This window comes from Pempheris klunzingeri, chromosome 10 (genome assembly GCF_042242105.1).
Source record: "Pempheris klunzingeri isolate RE-2024b chromosome 10, fPemKlu1.hap1, whole genome shotgun sequence".
In the NCBI taxonomy this organism is placed as follows: Eukaryota; Metazoa; Chordata; class Actinopteri; order Acropomatiformes; family Pempheridae; genus Pempheris; species Pempheris klunzingeri.
Genome location: NC_092021.1, coordinates 17575194 through 17596264, shown reverse-complemented (window position 1 = coordinate 17596264; position 21071 = coordinate 17575194). Strand labels below are relative to the sequence as shown.

Here is a 21071-nt window from a genome sequence, read left to right as displayed (position 1 = left end):
AGTTCTGCAGGCAGCAGCCCACTCTTGATGCATGACTCATTCATTGCTCATTATCATCCCACTCTCATTTCATCCTACCCAGGCTCCCCTGCTTGGATATCTGATGGAGATGGTTGTGTGGGGGCGGGGTGGTGGCTACTATAAAGCTGCAGTATCCATGCTGTGATTGGCTGGTGGGATCCATTTAATCTGCTGTGACTACTACAGAGTCCGCCCCTGTACTCCTCCCCCTCACTCTGCCCGCCCTGGCAGCATCCATACACAACAGTGTACTGTCTCTGTTCCAGGGAGAATATCAGCTCTGCACAGGGAGGAGAGGATTAACGCAACCACTCAGCTCATCTGCATATACGTTCCCAGAGAACCACATGAGCACCCAGGGCTGCACCTCTTTTGTATAAAATCTGGCACTCCTATCACAGAGGCTCCACTTGAACTACTGTCACTGTACTGAGAGGATTTAATAGGGACCACAGTTTTCTTTCCCTTTTGGACTCTTTTAAATGGTTTCCAGACTTATTTTTATAATCTAAGTTTACTATTTGTTTTCTGTGATGTCTCTATTTAACTGGGACAATGCGAGTAATATCATATGATATTGACTTTCTCTGAGCATCAAAGACTTTTTTCTTCAAATTTGTGGGACTTTTTCATTGGGTTTGTTCCTTCATCTGGTTTGGGAGACGACAGCACCAGAATGCCATCTAGAGAGTCCTACGAGGTTCACAAGGAAGAGAAGTCCCTGGTGCAAAAGGCCAAGCGAGAGGCCAATCAGGAGGATATTCTGGCCGCAGCTCTGGGAATGAGGATGGGGCCACAGAAACCTCCAGCCACTTTCTGGCAGCCACTTAAACTATTCGCCTATTCACAGCTCACCTCACTGGTCCGCAGAGCCACGCTGAAGGAGAGTGACCGGACACCCAAATCTGAGAAAGTCCACAACTTCAAGGTGAGACTCAAACAACTCTTGTCAGCTGTTGCATCTCCAAAACGTTTGCTTTAATTTCATCATGTGTGGCCAGAGGGCTTCTGCTCATGCTTCCCCAGTGGGAGATTGGATGAGAGAGGGGGGGTTGTCACAGAGTGGGAGAGAGGGGATGAAAAACAGAGCTGTTTCGGTCTGTCCAGTGAGCCTTTATCAAAAGAAAATCTGTTGGGTGGTCTGTGAACCTCTGCTGTTAGTTTGAGCACCAGATGGAGAGATTAGGCCGATGGAGAGGGAAAACAGTGGAGGAGTGTATCCCTGTTTGGCTCAGGCTCTCCTAGTTTGGCTGGTTAATGGGATGGAAAGCAGCACGTGAAATATTACCTTCAAGGCTTTCAAACTGCTGATGCTTTCCAATCTCTCTCTGCTGCTTTGTTCTCTCGTACTGCTGAATGTTTCAACAATTTATGAGCCCATAGTTTCTGTGTCAAAAGCTCCCAAGACTAAAGATAATCTCAATTTAAAACTTTGAAGATTCGGCTGTCTGACGGTTAAACAGCACATTTATCAAACTAGTTTGACTCCTACATTTCCATACCCCAGCATCCTAAATTAATTACTCCAAGTAAATGCATTCATCACCTGTATTCAGGTGGCCTATAAACAGGCATGATAAAGTATGTCTCACTCACAACAAAGATCATACAAATCAATAACAGCACACACTGATTAGACTCGTGTTATATTTTAATCCTAAAATCCTGTAAACATGAAAAGACTCCTTCAATTATGTCAGATGACTTCACTCCAGGTGATAACATAACCATTGATGATGGCTGAGGGACTTTGTAGGTGAACAATAAATTATAAAGATAATAGTTTTTAACACAATGATCACATGTACAATGTTATGTCCGCTAGAAAGAGCAATTCACGGCTTGCCTGCTGTAACTGCTATTCATTTAATGCATGGAAAACAAGGAGAGTTGTGTCTTGCTCCTCCTCCTGGGGCCTCCCTGATTGGCTGGACTGTTGTTACCTGGTGGAGCATGGGGCTCCCTTTCCTGCATGAGCGCTGTGGCCTTCTACTGTTTCCATAGAAAAATGTCCCTGACAACTTGCACCTTCACACTGGTGAAGTGTCAAATCCCACTGTGCCATGATAGCAAAGCCTCCCCTGCTGCAGCCACCGCAGTATTGTCAGTTTGAGGGTCTGTTTGAACAACAATCCTCCTCCACACACACATAATCCTCCTCCTCTGCCTCATTTAAGCTGGCAGCACCTACAGGACTCCTGGCCGGCTAAAGGAAGGGATGGGGTGTCTATGGAGTTAATGGCTGCAGCTCCCCACTGTTCCCTCGCTGTCTTGTCATTGCATTTCATCACTAATATCTGTCACTGTCTTCTTCTCTGTTGTAGGTCCATACCTTTCGGGGGCCTCACTGGTGTGAACACTGTGCCAGCTTCATGTGGGGACTGATGGCGCAAGGGGTCAAATGTGCAGGTACATCATGTTCTCAGCCTACATTAAAGCAGTCTTATATAAACTGCTTTATTACTTCACTGCACTCCCTCGTTACATTCATGGTGTACAAAGTGAGCATTACTGTATATGGGTTACTTGGTTTTTAGCGCATCTGGGGCTGGATTATTGAGTTTAAATCGAAAATCCCAACAGTAGTTTGTGGATTAGGGGTTGTATAATGGAGTGAACTGAGGGCATTATTGCTATGATGTAACAGATAATTTACACTTTGCTGAAATCTTATTTGTGACCTACTTTTTTCCTGACTGGACTTGTGAATGGAGTAATTATGTCAAACAAGCGGGATAATGAGCCTCAACTCTATCAATGCTAAGAGATTAGCAATTTTAGCAGAGATTTTAAAATAAGCTAAAAGTAGCACTTTATCCTTTTTCGGAAATAATGAGATTAGATTTATTTTCTAAACTCACGGATTGGTTGTTCTTTAAGTGTTGACAGTATTACAATAACAAAGGCTGTTTGTGCTTCCATGTCAGTGATTTTAATGGATTAAAGCCTAGTAAACAGACAACAGTACACTCACCACGGCAGCTGACAACAACAATATGCTGCTGCTCTGTGCTTTGTATTGTTCTACATGTGTTTTGTCATCATGTGCTCCACAGTGAGAGCAAATTGTTTTGAAAATATTCACCTATAATCTGTAATCATTTTCAATCAGATCAGTTCAGTTTTAACTATACAGTCAGTCCTGTTGCTGTGAGGCATTTGGATCTGTTGTATTTGCCCCTTTGCTTTTAAAATACTTAGATGAGATTTCTCTTTCACTGCAGCTGTTGTGAGAATGCGTTTGACATCCCAGAATAGTGCTATAATATAGTCTGATGTGTATCTTTGATGTTTTATTGATGAAACAAAGTATGTCGCACAAATCTGAGGGAGCTCTGACGTTAATTATTGATGTCTTGATTTTGAAAGCTGACAACAATCGAAAGAAGGGCACATATGTTTGGAGCCAATCTTTATGAACTCTCATGCTGCCATTCCTTCAGACTCGACCACAGCTACCAGAATCTAGGGCAGCGAAGTCTCACATGATGCTCAAATTTGCATACCAAAAAAGTGTTCTCCCACCCCTTTTCTTTTTGTACGTGTGAACTGTTTTTGGCTGAGCGCCAGGGAGCCAGCCTTTGCTTGTGCTTGTTGTGCCACATTTCCTCATCAGAGTACGCCCCCCAGCCTCATCCCATCATGCCCATGAAGGAAAACAAAGCTGGCATATCTCTTTAATGAGGAGGAGAGCTCCGAGCGTGGGGAAAGAGCTCTGTTTCCACACACATTAAAATTCAGCGGCTTCAACCAAGGAGCTAGGTCAAGCAGCTCAACCCCCATTTAACTTAAATACTTGGTAGGAAAACCAACCTATCTACCAAATACAAGTGATGCTTTTTGTTTTCAGTGCCAGTCCGAAAGAGGACCGGTTTCAACTGGTAACTCTGCTGGTAGACACAGTGATAATGTGCTAATTAGAAATGAGAAGCCAGCCGCCGAAACCTCGTCTCAGAGCCCTTTAGCCAAAACGGAGCTGCAGCCCTCTTCCCATAGCAACAGACACAGATCTGACGGTGCAGTAAAGCAGCATCCCCTGTCTCCTGGATCCTGAGGTCCCTTGGGCCCTGCTTCATGCACACCCGCCCCACCTGGGACCCAGGGCCATCAGTGTGCTCACATGGACAACAGGAGCTCAGCAGACTTGTGTGTGATGACAGGCCCTCCTCTATTATACTGCCTGTCTCATATCCTTAAGAGAATCATCTCTTAAAGTAATTACATTTCTGCATCAATGCATATAAATGTAGGCTGCGTGAATTTCTCCAGGGACCCATATTAATCTAAATATCGTCTGAGGTCCTCTAGAAGCATAGATTCTTGGTTTTCAGAAGTACTTTTTTTTTTATTGAAATTAAAATTAAAAAGAAGCATATTTTCTAAAGGATAAAAATGATTTTGGAATCAAAAACCAGACAGCGTTTTTTTTTTAAAAAAAAAACCCTTTCAGAACTTGTAGATGGTTCAAATGATCTAAGCTTGAAGAGCTGCCCCATTTTAGTCTGCGAAAGTAGGTCTAGTGTAGCCTGCAGCGACTCAATTGCTGCTTCCACAGCCATTGTGTGTGAGCTTGGATTTGGAAAAGAATAGGGCAACCAGCAGCGCTGACTATCCCTCCTCCAGGCTACAGCATTTTCAGTGTTCCTCTAATTCCCTCCATGCATCTCTGTTACAAAGCAGAGCTGCAGTCTCTCTGCAGCCGCTCTCCATGGGCTCCTCTGTCCCCGACAAGGTGAATCCTGCCCTGAAACAGCTGTGCCTCAGGCTCCGTCCAGAGTGACTGACGACAAAACGCAATGTGGGATACTTAAACTGGCATCATGACAAATATGCTATTTGAACACCCACTGAGGCTCATCCTATATATGAAAAACTACAAAGAAAAAAAAACAAAAAGAGAATTTCCCCTTATTGAATACATTTTTCCTGTTATTTTAATCACTAAGAAAATTGCTTCATACAAATAGAAAAAATGTACCGACAAATATTTTATATAATTGATGTACTGTCTTGTAGTTTATCAACGTTATTTTACTGTTTTTAATAAATCAATGACCTTCCAGAGGTGATTTTAGATCTATCCAGTGCTCAAGGTGACTCCAATGCCATGTGTGGAAGAGAGAGAGGAGCTCTCCAATGGTCCTGTGACATTTAGGAGGCAAATATTGATCAAGGGAATTAACACTCCTCTGCAAGCCAAAACACACATGAAACTGGTCAACCATATCAAAATGAACCCAATTTTAAATTTGAATTTACATAATAGCCATCATTTCATAGATAAAATGGTCAACTACAAGAAATAAATCATTTAACTTTGTATTCTGGTTGATTCATTTTGTCGAGCAAACAATAAGAAGACTACCACCCTTCCATTATGACCCTATTTAAGCAGCAGATATTCATGAACTAAATCTGCTGTATGTCTCTGTCTCTCTTTGTAGATTGTGGCTTGAACGTCCACAAACAATGCTCGTCTCTGGTTCCCAACGACTGCAAGCCAGACTTGAGACATATCCGCAAAGTCTACAGCTGTGACCTCACGACCCTGGTGAAAGCTTACAATACAGCGCGACCCATGGTGGTGGACATGTGCATACGAGAGATCGAGTCAAGAGGTTAGTATAGGACGTGGTTGTGTGTGTATTTCAAATGAATAGCTCAATATGAGAGTTCTCCCCACAATGTAAATGTGATAAATGCAGTTTAGTTTAGATATTTATTGAATTAATTTTAAGCATTTCAGGGCCTAATTAACAGTATTGGGTTTTAGCTGAAATGCTGGAAACTAAAGTGGAAGAATTGTAGAAGCAAATTATCACTGGATTAAAAATCCAAAATTATAATTCTATAGGCAACCAAATATATAATTGTGAAATTTAATCACTGCTGAATACTTAATGTTCAAATTTGAATGCAGCAGAATTTGCAGTGAAATGTCAGTCTATCTGATTTCATATGGCGTGACTTCTCTGCTGAAATTCTGGTGGGTATTGGAATTAGAAAAATAAATAAACTACTTAAAAAATGATGATTACTGTCAGTTTTTGTTAATTGTGTAAATGAACCCCTGAAAAGGTTAAAGCTGTGTTTTAAATAGTATTAAACTTTCAATTTGAAGTACTGAGTAGTGATTCAAATTGTATTCTGAAACAGCTTTCCTCTAAGTCTACAGTAATCGATCTATGACATACACTCCTTAGTCTGAGGTGTTAAAAATCTGATTACATTACTAACTGAGTTAATGTTTGGGCGGGGGAATGACTGAGAGGAGTGATGAGGGTGCTGGTAATTCTAAACGTGTAATGAGGAATACATTACTCTGTTTCCTGCTGCCTTATTTGATTGCTTTTCAGTTAAATCATTCAACTATGCAGGAATCTCATTGCTCCCTCATTGTCTGCCTTCTAATAAACGTCTGTAGCTAAGTTAGATTTATGTCTTTATTATTTTGCTCAGTGATGCAGACAACTATTTGCATCTGCCAGTGTTGTTGCATTGTGTGACACTCTGGACATTTTACCCTTAATTTCTTATGCATATTTAACAGTGTTTAATGTTAGTTCCTAAATTACCCAAGGTGATATATGCAGGTGAATTTTTCCACATTACTCATGACAGCACTGGCTATATCTGAGACGTTGTTTATTTCATGCTTGATCCTCAAGGACTAAAGTCTGAAGGCCTCTACAGAATATCTGGATTCAGTGATTCGGTGGAAGAAGTCAAGATGGCGTTTGACAAAGGTATGTGCACCTTTGGATCTGCATGTGGTAAATGTTTTATAGGTGTCTGTCAGCTCACGACATGATGATTGACATTGCGTGCTTTCATATGTTTACATGAGACACACAGGCCATTTCAGATTAATGAGAAAGTGACACATTTGTGAGGGATTACTGTCCATCTGGGAGTGCAGATCCTATCCTGACATGTCCCTCTCACGCAGGGTTTCACAGTGTGGACAGACAGGAGGGGACCTCAGGGGATACAAACCATGGATGTACTCTCACTGCCTTAAACATATCTGTAAAAAAAAAAACTCTTCCGCTGCGTTGGGATTCAGTAGTAGACTTAACGGGAATGAGCCTGTCTTGGCCCAGTGCAGTGTGAATTTTAACCGTAAGAAAAACCCTGCAGCAGTGGGCTAAACTCTTAGCCAGATCCGCATGTGGGAGATCATCCATGACAGAGTGTCATTCCAGCTCACAGCACTGTGATGTTCAGTCTGCCAGCACAAGTAGGCCATGGCCTCTCTGGAAAGCATAACTGAAGGAAAGTCAGAATAAAACAGGCCAGGCGGATGATAGCAGCTACTTTGCAAAATACAGAGCGAGAGATTTTTTTTTTCTTCCACGCACAGTAACACAATCTCTTTATTCATCAGTTCACACAGTGATGTGAAAGTGTCGATGTCAGCCATTTTTACAGCGTGAAAACTCTCTTTCCCTTCTTCTTGTCTCCTTTATTCTATCACACATCCTCACAGATGGCGAGAAGACAGACATCTCAGGGAAGGCCTATGAAGACATCAATATCATCACGAGTGCACTCAAACTGTACCTAAGGGATTTGCCTGTTCCTGTAATCTCATACGACGCTTACCCCAGGTTCATCGAGGCTGCAAGTAAGTTTCAACTAAGACAAATTAGTCAGAATCGCATTGTTCAGTGTTTTGGAGAAGGAAAACATCCACAGTTAATCATTGTGTTTGTTGCTTTATGTGGCAACTTTGGTTCAAGTAGAAAATTGTTGGGTACAAAAGGTCTGAACTAAAAATGGTGGAAAAAAATAACAGGAACAAATGATGCAGTTCAATAATCTACTATTAATACCATCATGTCCGATTTCTGTTGAGTCCATTGATATATACATATGCTGTACTCATTCATGAGGCTGTAGTTTGTACTATGTGGCTGCTGCCAGCACAACCACATTGCTGTTATTTAGAACTTCTCTTACACAGATGCAATGGTTGTTATTGAGAAAAAGAGAACCATTTATTTGTAACTGGTAGTTTTGAAAATTCAGCCCTATACAGCTACAATGACTTTGAAAAGTCAACACCGACCCTCAGTCCTGAATAAGTATTCCTCTCCTATTGTGCCCCTAATTAACTAAAACAACCATACAATCAAGAACACATTCACAATGTTCTTTGCAGCAGCCTCAGACTTCTCCTCAGACTAATGGCTTTTATTACCCCACAGGAAATAACTACATGGATTCCTGCTTGTTTCCTCTGGGGTCAGAGAGTGTATTCTGGCCACTCTAACAGCGCGCTCCTTTGTGTTTCTTTTCAGAGCTCACAGACCCAGAGAAGAAGCTGGAAGCTTTCCGCGAGGCTCTAACTCTGCTGCCACCATCACACAGTGAAACTTTGAAGTACCTCATGGCGCACTTAAAGAGGTGAGCAATCCAGTCGAACTCTGCAGGAGTTAAGGGACTAAAGTGCAAAAGTTATTAGGAAAGAGACGTTTCAGATATTATGTTATTATGCCATTATGTAACTTTTCTTTTTGCTGACAGGAGAGTAGTCTAATTTTTTTGGCAGGGGACCTCCCTCCTTCACTTTTACTATCTTAACAGACAGCAGAATTACAGTGACATAAAATGTGTCACAATAAATTTAAATACATCATATAAAGTAACAGTGACAGTAGTTATATTAATATTCAGTAACCATGAGGCATATTTTTTTAATGTTTGCCATCATTTTAGCAATTTAATTTTGGCAACTAATTCTACTATTGTGTGATTTGGTAGCTAATCTCAAAATTGTGCATGTTACATTACTTTAAGATACTGTTAAATGTTTTATTTTCCTCCTTGTCAAGGGGAAGGTATAATGCAAATATTAGTAACACCCCCCCTCTCCTCACCCTGGTCATTTTCATACAGTCCCTAAAACCAGAATCAGTGTGTTTCTAACTTTAATACATATTTGCAGGGTGACACAGAATGAGAAAGTCAACCTGATGAACGCCGAGAACCTCGCCATCATTTTCGGGCCCACCCTCATGCGTGCACCAAACCTGGACGCCATAACAGCACTCAATGACATCCGCTACCAGAGACAGGTGGTGGAGGTGCTGATTAAAAATGAAGATGTGCTCTTCTAAACACAGATCAGGACTTTTATAGAACAGCTATCTAATCATTCTTTTGTGTAAAGACTTGAATGACTTGTTTGTATTACATTGATTGATACATTTTTTTAAGATGCCCTGCGTATGGAGTAGTGCTGACCTAACATCCATCTTTCCCTGTTTTGGGCGTGGATGGTGAACTTTACTCTATGTCTCCCCATTTTTGTCGGGGGATTTTCAGAAGCTGACAGACCAGCATGCATGGTGCGAGGTCTTTGTTGCTTTGTAGTCGTAACCCAGCATGTGTTAAGATCGTGTAGCGCTGTGATTTTGCTTTTGTCTGTTCTGTGGTAGTTATAGTCCACATTCCTAGCTGCCTGCTGTGCAGTTTTTTTTTTCTGTGAAACATTGTATAGCTGGACTTAAAAAATAAGCTACTGAGGTTTCTGGGGTAATTTTTATGATTCTGTATTTTTTTATCTCCTCAATTGTTTGTATGTAACCTGAAGTAGTTGAATGAACCTTTCCTGTGTATACTCTGGTGCATTTGCCTGACCTTAACATTGTTATAAACAGCATTATTTGTGAATTTAATTTTTTACTGTAATGTTTTTGTACACAACTTGTGCATGATCACTTTAATTTATTAAACCTTGCTCTGAGAAATTAAGGGTTTAGTGAGTCATTTGAATTGCTATACAAAAAACATATAGATATAGCAGCATATGTAGCATTAGCAAACAGCCGTTTAGAAACAACATTATCATTCATTTGGAGTCATGTGGGAGTCCCATATTTGCTCTATTTTAGCACTGTTTCTTGTTTCTACCAACTCCTGAAGTAAATATCTGCCTCCTTAGCTGCAAAGTGCTCCAGTTTGCGAGTCTCTAACTGTGTCTGCCATCCCTTTTGTGTGAGGAAGGTTGTGGTTTTATCAGAGTGTTTTTCCAGTAAACATCTGCCTGCTGCGTCTGGAAGCAGTGCGTTGTGAGAAGTGAGACTGAACCCACACGGTGAGCCGGAAAAACAAAACAACGAGCTGAAAGACACTGATAGGAACTGCAGAATAGGGTGATAATTCTCCGTGTGTTCTTCAATACAAGCAACCCCTTCATATTTCATATAGTAACTTAATCTGTTGTTAATATGAAAATATCATAGTGTTAATTTAGCTTTTGAGTATGAGTCATGTGAGTTTGAGTCCAAATTTTGTGCAGCAGATGTTTCACAGTGGTAAACAACATTCATTTACACATAGGCTCTCCCCAGAGATGATGACGTCTGAAATGATGCAGATGTACTCTAATGCTGCCTCTGAAATCACGTGTGACCCCTCTTCAGACTGACTCCAACCTTTGTCTCCCAACACCTCTTGATAGTCTATTTTGTTTGTCTTTGCCTTAAAGCACAAGACTGGCAATTTAATATTAATCGTATTGTCAACAAATCACATCAAAAGACCAAAATCAACAATTTATCTCACTAACATATATTAACATATACGACTGACAGTGTAGCCAAATCTATAGTTGATTACTCTGCACCACTGGTCTCCATTGCTGTCCAGAAACTATTAAAACACCTCAGAGTGGCATGTTCAAGCATTACCATGAGCAATGGAGTCCCGCTGCCAAAAATACTCTCTAAAGCACCAAAGGTGTATTAATCCACAGCTGAAAATAGTCCCAGAGATCTACATTATTTACTCCTGTGGGTGTGTGATGTTTGCTATAATCTACAGTGTTCATCTGCAGATTTCTGTCTTCAGTACTTCTGGGCTTGGGGCTGAGCGCCACAGATAGAGTGGAGTAGTCAGAAATTATTAAGAGACAGACAACAACAACACATTGTTTTGGCCTTTTCATGGCATTTGTTTGAAATAAGAAAATATATACAACAGCATCTGTATCCTTGAAATTGATACCATTTAATGTCTGAAATATTTCATGCTGCCTAAAAAATTGACATGAACAACATATTTTTTGTGGCTGCAAGATGACCCAGGAAGATATGACTGACAGTCCTCTACCATGCATGCCACATGCCATGTGACTTTACATAAAGGCCTCTAGCAACACATCAGTCATACTGATTCACTGTGAGATTAAAACCAAACCACAATACCTAAGGCAACACCACTCTTGCACTCAGGAGACTGTTAATTACTGAATATATGTGCAAACAATGTCACTTTAAATATATGCATTTTATTGTTTAATTACCCACAGGTTATTTCTTTCCAAGCTATTTTGAAGAACCAGCCATGCACAGCCATCAGTGGTTCATTACACGATCACTGTTTCACGCTGTCTGGGAAAAAGAACCAATAGGGAGTATTTGAATAGTGCCTTCATTACACTGATGTAAAAACTGATGTAACCACAGTGTTTGCCACACCATGCTGTCTGTCACTTCATGCCCAGCCATTCCCTGAATTTAGGATTTTGTGCTTTAAATTTCCCCACAAAACAAATGAGAAACAATCACTGCTTGACATTTAATCACTTGGGTTTTGTGACCACATCACATTGAGTTAATGGAAGCCAAATACAGACTTGTCTGGTGATTGTGTGGCAAAATTGGATTTTCATCCAACCGTTTAGCCTCCCCCTGCCATTATCAGCCATTTTAAATATATCATACCTTCATCTCTGTAAGGCATTGACTGTGAAAGGAGGTAAACCACACCAATAAAGCTATCTTGCCTTCTATCTCTCAGTCAGATGCTGCGATAACACCATGCTGGAGTAATGTCTGCAAATGTATTGTGTGTGGTGGACGTGCCTCATTCCCAGTAATGAGACTAAATTTGAAAGGCTGTGATCCATGAGATAAGTGACCTTTCCCTGTTGACTGGATGGTAATGCTTTCCTCCCTGCAAACAGCTGACCTGAATACATTTTCAAATGTTGAAATATATAGAAATAGTCAGTTCACCCATGTTAAGTATATGAAATGAACACATTCTGTTTAACGCTATTTTAAATTTCACATAGAAGATCCATCAGAAAATCTTAATGAAGGGTAAAAGATAAAAATGATCATAAATAAGTTGTGCTTCAAGATTTCAAGAAATATTGTTTGTAATATAAAATTCCCACTTGTGTTTTATTTACTTGGTAATTTACTGTACTTACCATTAATTTTGTCCGTTGTACTTGTACCTTGACAACCAGGAATACTCAAAAAATGTTCAAAACAGAATTAGAATAGCCAGCAGTAAAGCTACAATATTTAAGAGTTGAATGAAAGGAAATGCATAATTATCGTTTCCAAGGAATCTTAGTAATACTGTCCACTGTTCGATGTTTCTATATTTATAGTGGAACATCACGTAAAATGCACATAATCTCTTCTATGAAAACTCTAATCCTTTTAATCTTCATTGAGGCATAAACAACCAGTATGTTGTCCAGTTTTCATCCACCCCCTGCAGATATTACATGGACACTTTCATTCAGATTCAATGAACATTTAATCACTTACAGAGCAGCTAGAACCACACAGACCCGTCGTCTTTCAGAGACTGGAACCAAGATGTGAGCCTTCAAAGTGTTGTAATTAACACTGGACAGGGCACCAGAAGTGTCCAGGACTACAGGTCGACTGAGCAGACACAATGCTGGCTTGTCCCGTATTACATGACGGACTTGGAGAGAGGCAAAGTGGTGCTTACATGGTGGCCTGAGTGACTGGAGAGAGAGAGAGGGGGGGGGTGGGCTGAATCTCCTAATTCAGACATTGCCAAAATGGTCATTTGTCCCTAAGTGAGATGAATGAGGCTTGTGGTTGAGTGAGTGGCTGATTGAACGGATTGGGGATGTGAGGAAATTGAGTTGCCTGACCCATCACGGTCCTGACAGGATGGGTAGTGCAGAGCAAAAGAAGGAGACGTGGGTGTCACATCCGGCCTTCAGGAAACACAAGACCGTTGGACCATCTGAATTATCTAAGGTTATAGTGTTATTTATTTTTAGGTAAGAGCAACTGGACATGAGGGGCACTGTGAGAATATTTTTACCCTTCATAATCCACATTGGAATCTACATCATTTTCCAGTAACGCTTTACCATAACTTACCATATTTAGCATTTACAGGCAACTTTATTTGTGTAACACCTTTCATACAAACATGATGCCCAAAGTGCTTCACAGAAATTACAACAATTAAACTAAAACATCTTAAAAATCAACAAATAGTTGATTAATTAAAAAATGTATAATAAATAATGCAACACCAATGATTGGAACATGTAAAGTAAGGCTATAACATTATAGATAAATAAACTAATAAAAGGGTTATAACACACTATAACGTAGTTGTAAGCAAATGTATATTCATCTATCTGTCAACAACTCCTCCTGTGGACATGAACCAGTGGAAGCAGATCTTGAATAAAAATGTAGTAAAACACAACTATAAATAATATTAAATGTCTTCGTATGAGAAGTTGGAATTTTTGAATTCTAGTTCACATCCAAATCTTTAATAGTAATCACTGATACAGTGAAAGTGAGAGCAGCGAGCCTCTGTCGTGTCTTTGCACCTCTAGGTTGTGTGTGGCCAAGTTCACGATGGGATATTTCAGTGATGGATTACTCTGGCATGTTGATCTTATAACAGATGACAAAGAATGTGGCCCTCTCGAATGACAAGCATTGGCAGCCAGTCACTCACATCCGCTGTCAGACAATAACAACAAGGCAGCCAGTGGGGAGCTTGGAGGTTGTACAGCAAGCCATTTGCTAGTGCTGAAAGAATGTTTTAGGTGGGTCAAACCTCTTTAATTCTCAAGTGGTCAACAGGCAATGTGTTGAAGTTGGATCCTGCTTTTGGATGCCTGAGGTTATTGGCAAGAATGAATACAGTATTTTTCATTTTTCATCTAGTCATTCTAGCAGGTAAGAACTTATTTAAGACTAAAGAAAGCATGTTGTTGCTTTTCAGTATGTGTTTTTAATACTTCAGTGTAATTATGTTTAGAGTTAAAAGCATAATGAAATTAGATGAAGTTGGAGTCTAAAACAACAATTACTAAACCCTCTTTTTATTATTAATTAAAATGCTCTCAGCGCAGTGTTACCAGATCCAATTCAAACAACAAAACTAATGAGCAAATTTAAATTTTTGATTGACAAGGGCATGTGCACTGTTTTCACTTTGCTTCTCAACCTTTTGCCTGTCTGTCAGCGCATGAAGTCACCTGCATAATTATGTTCAGGCGATTTCTTAGTTTACTGAGCTGAATGTCCAGAGAATCACTCAACCATTGAAAAAGCATGTCGCTGTAAGATGACCTTTGTTTCAAGGTCAGCTGAAAAATGAAAGGGGATCCCGCTCTGGCTTGTGACAGATATGTATCGGAAAGTGAACATCTCCATTAACAACCTTACAGGAGTGCCATCACATGCTTGAATTCACTACTGCCAAATTTAGACAGCAAATAACACAGTGAATAGATGCAAAGACATACACAAATACAAATACATACATATATACCCCTCAGTTCACTATAGGCATGCAGGTTTTAGAACATGCACATGCACAGTTTCTTCATGATTATCTCTTGCCTGGACACTTGCAACATATTGATATATCTAAAACACTGAAAATAAATAAAGTCATATACAGTATATATAAAAGTGAAAATATAAACTTGTAAAATCACCAATGTAACGTGCAGCATTTTCCAAGCTTTACTCCAGGCACGCTGTGCTCACACATGTAAAAGTGTCAGTCTAAGATGACGTGTGTATGCACACTCATAAACAACCTTAGAATGATGCTCGTCATGTCTATTTTCAACTCATGTGAAATGAACTCAAGTATCAGATGTTCTCAGAGCAAACACAACATAATCCTTACAGCACACTCAAGAGGCACCTTGAGGTCCCTCTTTCACTCTCTCTTTATTTTAGGTGCTGCCTGGGCCTCCACTGATGAAACTACTCTGGTCAAAACTCTCTTCACTGGCTACAATAAGGTTGTCCGTCCTGTCAATCACTTCAAGGACCCCGTGGTTGTTACTGTGGGCCTTCAGCTCATCCAGCTCATCAGTGTGGTGGGATCTCATGTCACACACGATCTCACCCCATCTGTATTAAGATTCACTGTGATCAACTGTCGTAACACATTTATCTGGATTCACAGGATGAGGTCAACCAGATTGTCAGCAGCAACGTGCGACTGAAACAGGTTGAATACAAGTTTACACTCTTGTTGTGTTGTGATGAAAGACTCTGGACACATCATCATATCACAGAGAGCCTCACTAATGCACTAATTACAATTATAAACGCCCTGCATGTGAAGAAACAAATCCCTCCTCAATAAAAATATACACATTTTTGATTCAGGAAATGCTGAAAATTTAATTTAATAATTTGAAGAGTTACAAACAAACACGGTTAGTAAAGTATAAAGGGAAGCCTCAAGACTGCAAGCGTTTTAGTTTCTTTCTTATACATTCCTCTCTGGGGGGATCAAGTCAGAGTCACACATCCTGGTCCGCACAATGTTTTCTTTATTTTCCATAACATTAAATAACTAATACACTGGTTGTCATTACTGAAGTTCTTCCCATTGCTCTGGTTGTCTGTGTTTTCAGCAATGGAAAGATGTGAACTTGCAGTGGAACCCAGACGATTATGGCGGCATCAAGAAGATCAGAGTTGCCTCCACTGACATTTGGCGGCCTGATCTGGTTCTCTACAACAAGTATGTTATCAGCTATATATGATCCATGTCATGCTGCTCTTTCTTGTCTAAACCTTTTTTTTTTTATTACTATACGTGACCTAAAGCTTCCAGACCTTTAGAAACAATCACCTGTCACCTGTCAGTGATGGTCTGTATCACACTTTCCTATACTCCAGTATGCAGCGTGTGAAAGCTCAAATTTCATCAGGCTAAATCTGGACTCTGTATTGCAGCACCCTCCCCCTCCTCCCACCATATGCTGCATCTGACACACTGCTGTTTTTCCCTGACAACCAGCTCCGCTGCCACAACAACTTTGCTGTGCGGCAGCAGCACTGACCCATCCTCAGGCACTGATGTCCCCCTGCGTTAATATTTAACTTCATATCTTGACGCTGCCTGTATTTGTCTGTGCCCGCAGTGCTGATGGTGACTTTGCCATCGTTCATGAGACCAAAGTGCTCCTGGAGCACACAGGAATGATCACATGGAACCCACCAGCCATCTTCAAGAGCTACTGTGAAATTATCGTGCTGCATTTCCCCTTTGACCTCCAGAACTGCAGTATGAAGCTCGGTACCTGGACCTACGATGGGAACTTGGTCGTCGTCAATCCTGTAATTCCACTCAGACCCTGTCTTTAAAGGAATAATTTCACATTTTGGAAAATGTGCTAATTTGTATAGAGTTAGAAAAGATTATTGATTCTACTCTAATGTCTGTCAGTTAAATATGAAGCTAACAGCCTGTTAGCTTAGCTTAGCATAAAGACTGGAAACAGCTTGCTTGGCTTGGTCCAAACATAAAAATCTGCCTTTTCTGTTCAATTTGTGCAGAATCCGAATTTTAAAAAGAACATATTTCCTAAATTATCAAACAATTTCACATTTTTGAGAAACACAAATGGTTTTATATGACGCTTGACTGTCAAAATAGTGCAAACACCACAGGTCATTTTGAACTCCTCGTAATTACTTAAGAACTACATACAGAAAATTTAAATACTGTGGCTTCAGTTTACAATTATATTTCTTATATTCACATGCATTCTCATGTTTCTCATGTGTTTTGGCAAATGAGCCTTCATAATTGCATCAGTGGAGTGGTATCTCACTCCTTTATATAAGTCTTCCCCTGGTGTATAGGGGGTTGTAGCTTCTGTCATAAAGTACATACCACTGGATACTTACATGCATTGCACTATAACATCACAAACCACATTAAAACCACAACAGATTCTGTATACAAATATAGATATGCATCTTAAACTTAATGTAATTCCCTATTTAATCACTTTTGAACTAAAACAATTTTCAGAGTACAAAATAAGCTTTAGGGAGCCAAACGAAACCAAAACAGAGAAAATTTGCATACAGACACTTCAAATTACATTTGTTTGCAATGATCAAACATAATTTGTTTGGCATTATAATTCAAAATGCTTCACAGATGATTGACAAGCTGGTAATGACGCAGTACAAATATAAACAGTAAAACACTTGGAGACCAATGTACCTGAAAAACATAAATCCTAATAGTGAAATAATAACAGTAAAAAGAAATCATCCTTTAATCACACTTTTGATTGCTTCTCCTCATCAGGACAGTGACCGCCCCGATCTGAGTAACTTTATGGAAAGTGGAGAGTGGGTGATGAAGGATTTCCGCGGCTGGAAGCACTGGGTGTACTACTCTTGCTGCCCGGACACGCCTTACCTGGACATCACCTACCACTTCCTCATGCTGCGGCTCCCACTATACTTCATCGTCAACGTCATCATCCCCTGCATGCTCTTCTCCTTCCTGACTGGCCTTGTCTTCTACCTTCCTACAGATTCTGGTATGTTGACACCGATTCCACTGTTTCTTTTCACTGGGACATCATTTAACAGTGAAGTATCGGTCCATAGCATAGTGTCAGTAGGAATCACTAACATGCATAAAAATATGACATAAACCAGGGAACATAATGTACAGACATATTTAAACAGTCATCAAACACAATATATATGTCAAACATATAGGATTTATATGTGCCCATAATTCCTGCTGACCATTATAATTTATTGGAGAGTACAAGCTGCTTGCTACATTGGTGGCAAGTCCACATACAGCACAGGCAGTTTATTTTCTGCCAATTAACGAAGATTGTCTGTTTCACTGAACTGCAAATTTAACAAGGTTTTGTGTTTGCTTCTGTGTCATGCTCTGAAGATATTTTCCAAGTGCATATGTTGCTGGACTGAAGGGAAGCTGTACATTTTGGGAAATACGCTCATTCGTTAATAAATAGAGATAAATAGAAGGCTAGAGCCAACAGCTGTTTAGATAAGCTTAGAAGACTGGGAACAGGGAGAAGCAGCTAGCCAGGCTCAGTCTGAAAGCAACAAAATCTGCCTACCAGCACCTCTAAAGCTCCCTAATGAGCTCATCGCATGGCACACTATCTGTGACGACAAATCTCCAGGAAATCACTGCGCCTCACCAACAAACAGTCCACACAAAACCCCCATAATCTTTTTGAACACATGTAGATTTATCGTTTATTGATGCTATGACACTCTCACCTACAGTACATACTAACTGTATATGTCTATTATAAGGAAGAGTTCAAATCTACTTTATACTTAATACATAATCTGTGTCATACATATATGATAACTGACATCATTTTGGACAAATCCTTGTTCCTAATTCTGCTTGTTAGTCTGAGGTATCCCTACATCGGCTGCTACAGGAGCTGCAACGCTTGTGTGCACATCTGGCCGTGTTCCCAGTGTGTAGGTCTGCCTCATTACCCAGGGTCCCTCTGTGCTGTCATGTCTGAAAGCAGGCCTTTGCTTTAATGTATAATACATCACTTGATCCCTGTTTCTGATATGGCTGCTGACAGAATAGTGCGGAGAAGAAACTGGTGCCAGAAGACACTCTCTCTGGGATAACAGCTCTTACTGAGCAACGAAAACAACATGTCTTGCATTTTACTCGTGAAATGGTTTCGGAATCTGTTTACTTAGGCTATTCTTGCTCTTAGATACAACACCAAAAATACCTCTCTTTTCTTTTGATTCGCTTATTTGGGGGAACAGTGCAGTCATTGTGTTGTCGTGTAAACACAAGAGGTGGACTCCTGATTGGATAGTTTGGGAAGGGAAGAATTGGACTCGTGGAAACTGGACTCAGAGAAATAGCTCTCCCTTGTGGCAGTGTAATAAGACTACATGGTTTAGGCATCATGATCCAACACGCTGTTAAATGTGTCGTTGTATGTGGAAATGTGTTAATCATCTACCAGAAAACACAACTTTCCTTTGCATCTATGTTCAACTAGGAACATCTTCTCTGCTCAGTGTCTAGGTCAGATGTTGTGATCTACATTTAGGGGTTTCCAATCATTTTGCCGTGTGGCCCCTCGACTTGTGACCACTTATCCTTAGTGTCAAATCAGTTGTGACTTGTTCACCTGAGGAACTATTATTTTTGAGCGATGATGATTGATGATTATGTGAATGATTTTTAGAGTTCTCGAGTGGTAATATTACCCAGTAGTTATCAAGAGAAAAATAGAGGAAGGTCTGAAGAAATGCATGGTATATGTGTGTAATATATATACGTTTTTTGGTACTCATCTCTTCAGATTTAAGATAACTGCGCCAATATGTCTCATTCAGCAGCTGTGTTTTTCATTTTCATTCTGTGCCTCATAAGTCAGTCAGTCGGTATGAGCAGTGAGGATGGTTTTCTGTGTCTCCCAGGTGAGAAGATGACTCTCAGCATCTCCGTCTTGCTGTCTCTGACTGTGTTCCTGCTGGTCATCGTGGAGCTGATCCCCTCTACCTCCAGTGCTGTGCCACTCATTGGGAAGTACATGCTCTTCACTATGGTCTTCGTCATTGCCTCAATCATCATCACTGTCATTGTCATCAACACCCACCACCGCTCTCCAAGCACTCACACAATGCCGGACTGGGTGCGCAAGGTGAGCGTCTAAACAGAGGGGAACAAAATAATGACAGATATCATTTTGATTGTAGAGCAGAATAAATGGAAATGAATGAGTCTCATTTCCAAGCTTAGAGGAAGGTGTTTTGGTGGAGGAGCTTTAGAGAACTATGTTTTTTTCTCTGCGTTATATTGCCATCTAGTGGTAGAAGACAGAATGCCTTTGTTTTATATTAAATCCAGCTGATCAGATGCTGTATACTCCTTGACATGACATGATCTTTTGTCTTTTTATGACAGGTTTTTATCGAAACCATTCCCAACATCATGTTCTTCTCAACAATGAAGCGCCCAGGAAAGGAAAAGCAGATTAAAAGTATCTATGGTGCTGATTTCGACATCTCAGACATCTCTGGCAATCAGACCTCTGCTGTTCCCTACCAGTCGCCCATCACTAAGAATCCTGACGTCCGCAGTGCTATTGAGGGAGTCAAATACATCGCAGAAACCATGAAATCAGATGAGGAATCCAACAATGTAATCTGTCTCACACAGAAAAGGCCTCTAATATGTTTTTTTTTTAAACTTGCTTTTGTGTATGTGACACATTGTCCCTCTTCTCTTTCTAGGCTGCTGAAGAGTGGAAGTTTGTGGCCATGGTGTTGGATCATATTCTGCTGTGTGTGTTCATGGCTGTGTGTCTCATCGGCACATTGGGCGTGTTCGCTGGCCGTCTCATTGAGCTGAGCATGCTCTGAGGACCTGTGCCTCAAGTGTTACTGGTTTAACGTTTCAGAAAAAACTGTTTGGTGCTGAATGTAAATATTACCTGTTTGTTTTTTGAAGGTATTTTGTGCCGTCCTGCAGCATTCCTGCTCGATACTGCATGTGGAAGTCCTTGTTTGCTTTTTGTTGTTTGAAGAATGGATCATGTTGTATACAGTATCTTCAACATATTTTATGACAGAGCAGTGTTGCTTTTCTTTTTTTTTAGAGAACATATGTATGTAACTGAAATGTTGAATTCATTCAAAAGAATATTGTACAGTTTTCCTCAATATATTAATAGGGAACAACTGAATTAAAGGAGTTTTGTCAGGTTTCAGCGTGATTGATTTTAGTGTAGTCGGTGTCCTTGTTATGTTATGTTATCTTAAGTTATGTTGCACATGCAGTTATGTTGCACATCTTAAGATGAGATAAGAGATTCTTTATTTATCCCCTCTGGGGAAATTCACTTGTTACAGCAGCAGAGTCCAGAGACAGAAAAGGTGCAGAGACAAACTGTCAGTAAGTAGTACAGAAACAAGAGATATAAA

The 21071-nt window shown here is 40.3% G+C and overlaps 2 protein-coding genes across 2 annotated transcripts; both read left to right on the top strand.

Moving 5' to 3' along the window:
* Positions 1-313: 313 nt before the first annotated feature.
* Positions 314-9761, top strand: chn1 (chimerin 1). Its single transcript, XM_070838063.1, has 7 exons — positions 314-949; positions 2346-2430; positions 5466-5639; positions 6690-6767; positions 7511-7648; positions 8325-8430; positions 8972-9761. Exons 1-7 carry the CDS (start codon positions 593-595, stop codon positions 9141-9143), a joined length of 1110 nt encoding a protein of 369 aa, XP_070694164.1. The 5' UTR covers positions 314-592; the 3' UTR covers positions 9144-9761.
* A 3954-nt stretch (positions 9762-13715) lies between these two features.
* Positions 13716-20833, top strand: LOC139208134 (acetylcholine receptor subunit alpha-like). Its single transcript, XM_070837714.1, has 9 exons — positions 13716-14012; positions 15030-15172; positions 15262-15306; positions 15719-15828; positions 16232-16427; positions 17413-17650; positions 19566-19789; positions 20053-20289; positions 20382-20833. The coding sequence occupies exons 1-9, from the start codon at positions 13970-13972 to the stop codon at positions 20508-20510; spliced, it is 1365 nt and encodes a 454-aa protein (XP_070693815.1). The 5' UTR covers positions 13716-13969; the 3' UTR covers positions 20511-20833.
* Positions 20834-21071: the final 238 nt, after the last annotated feature.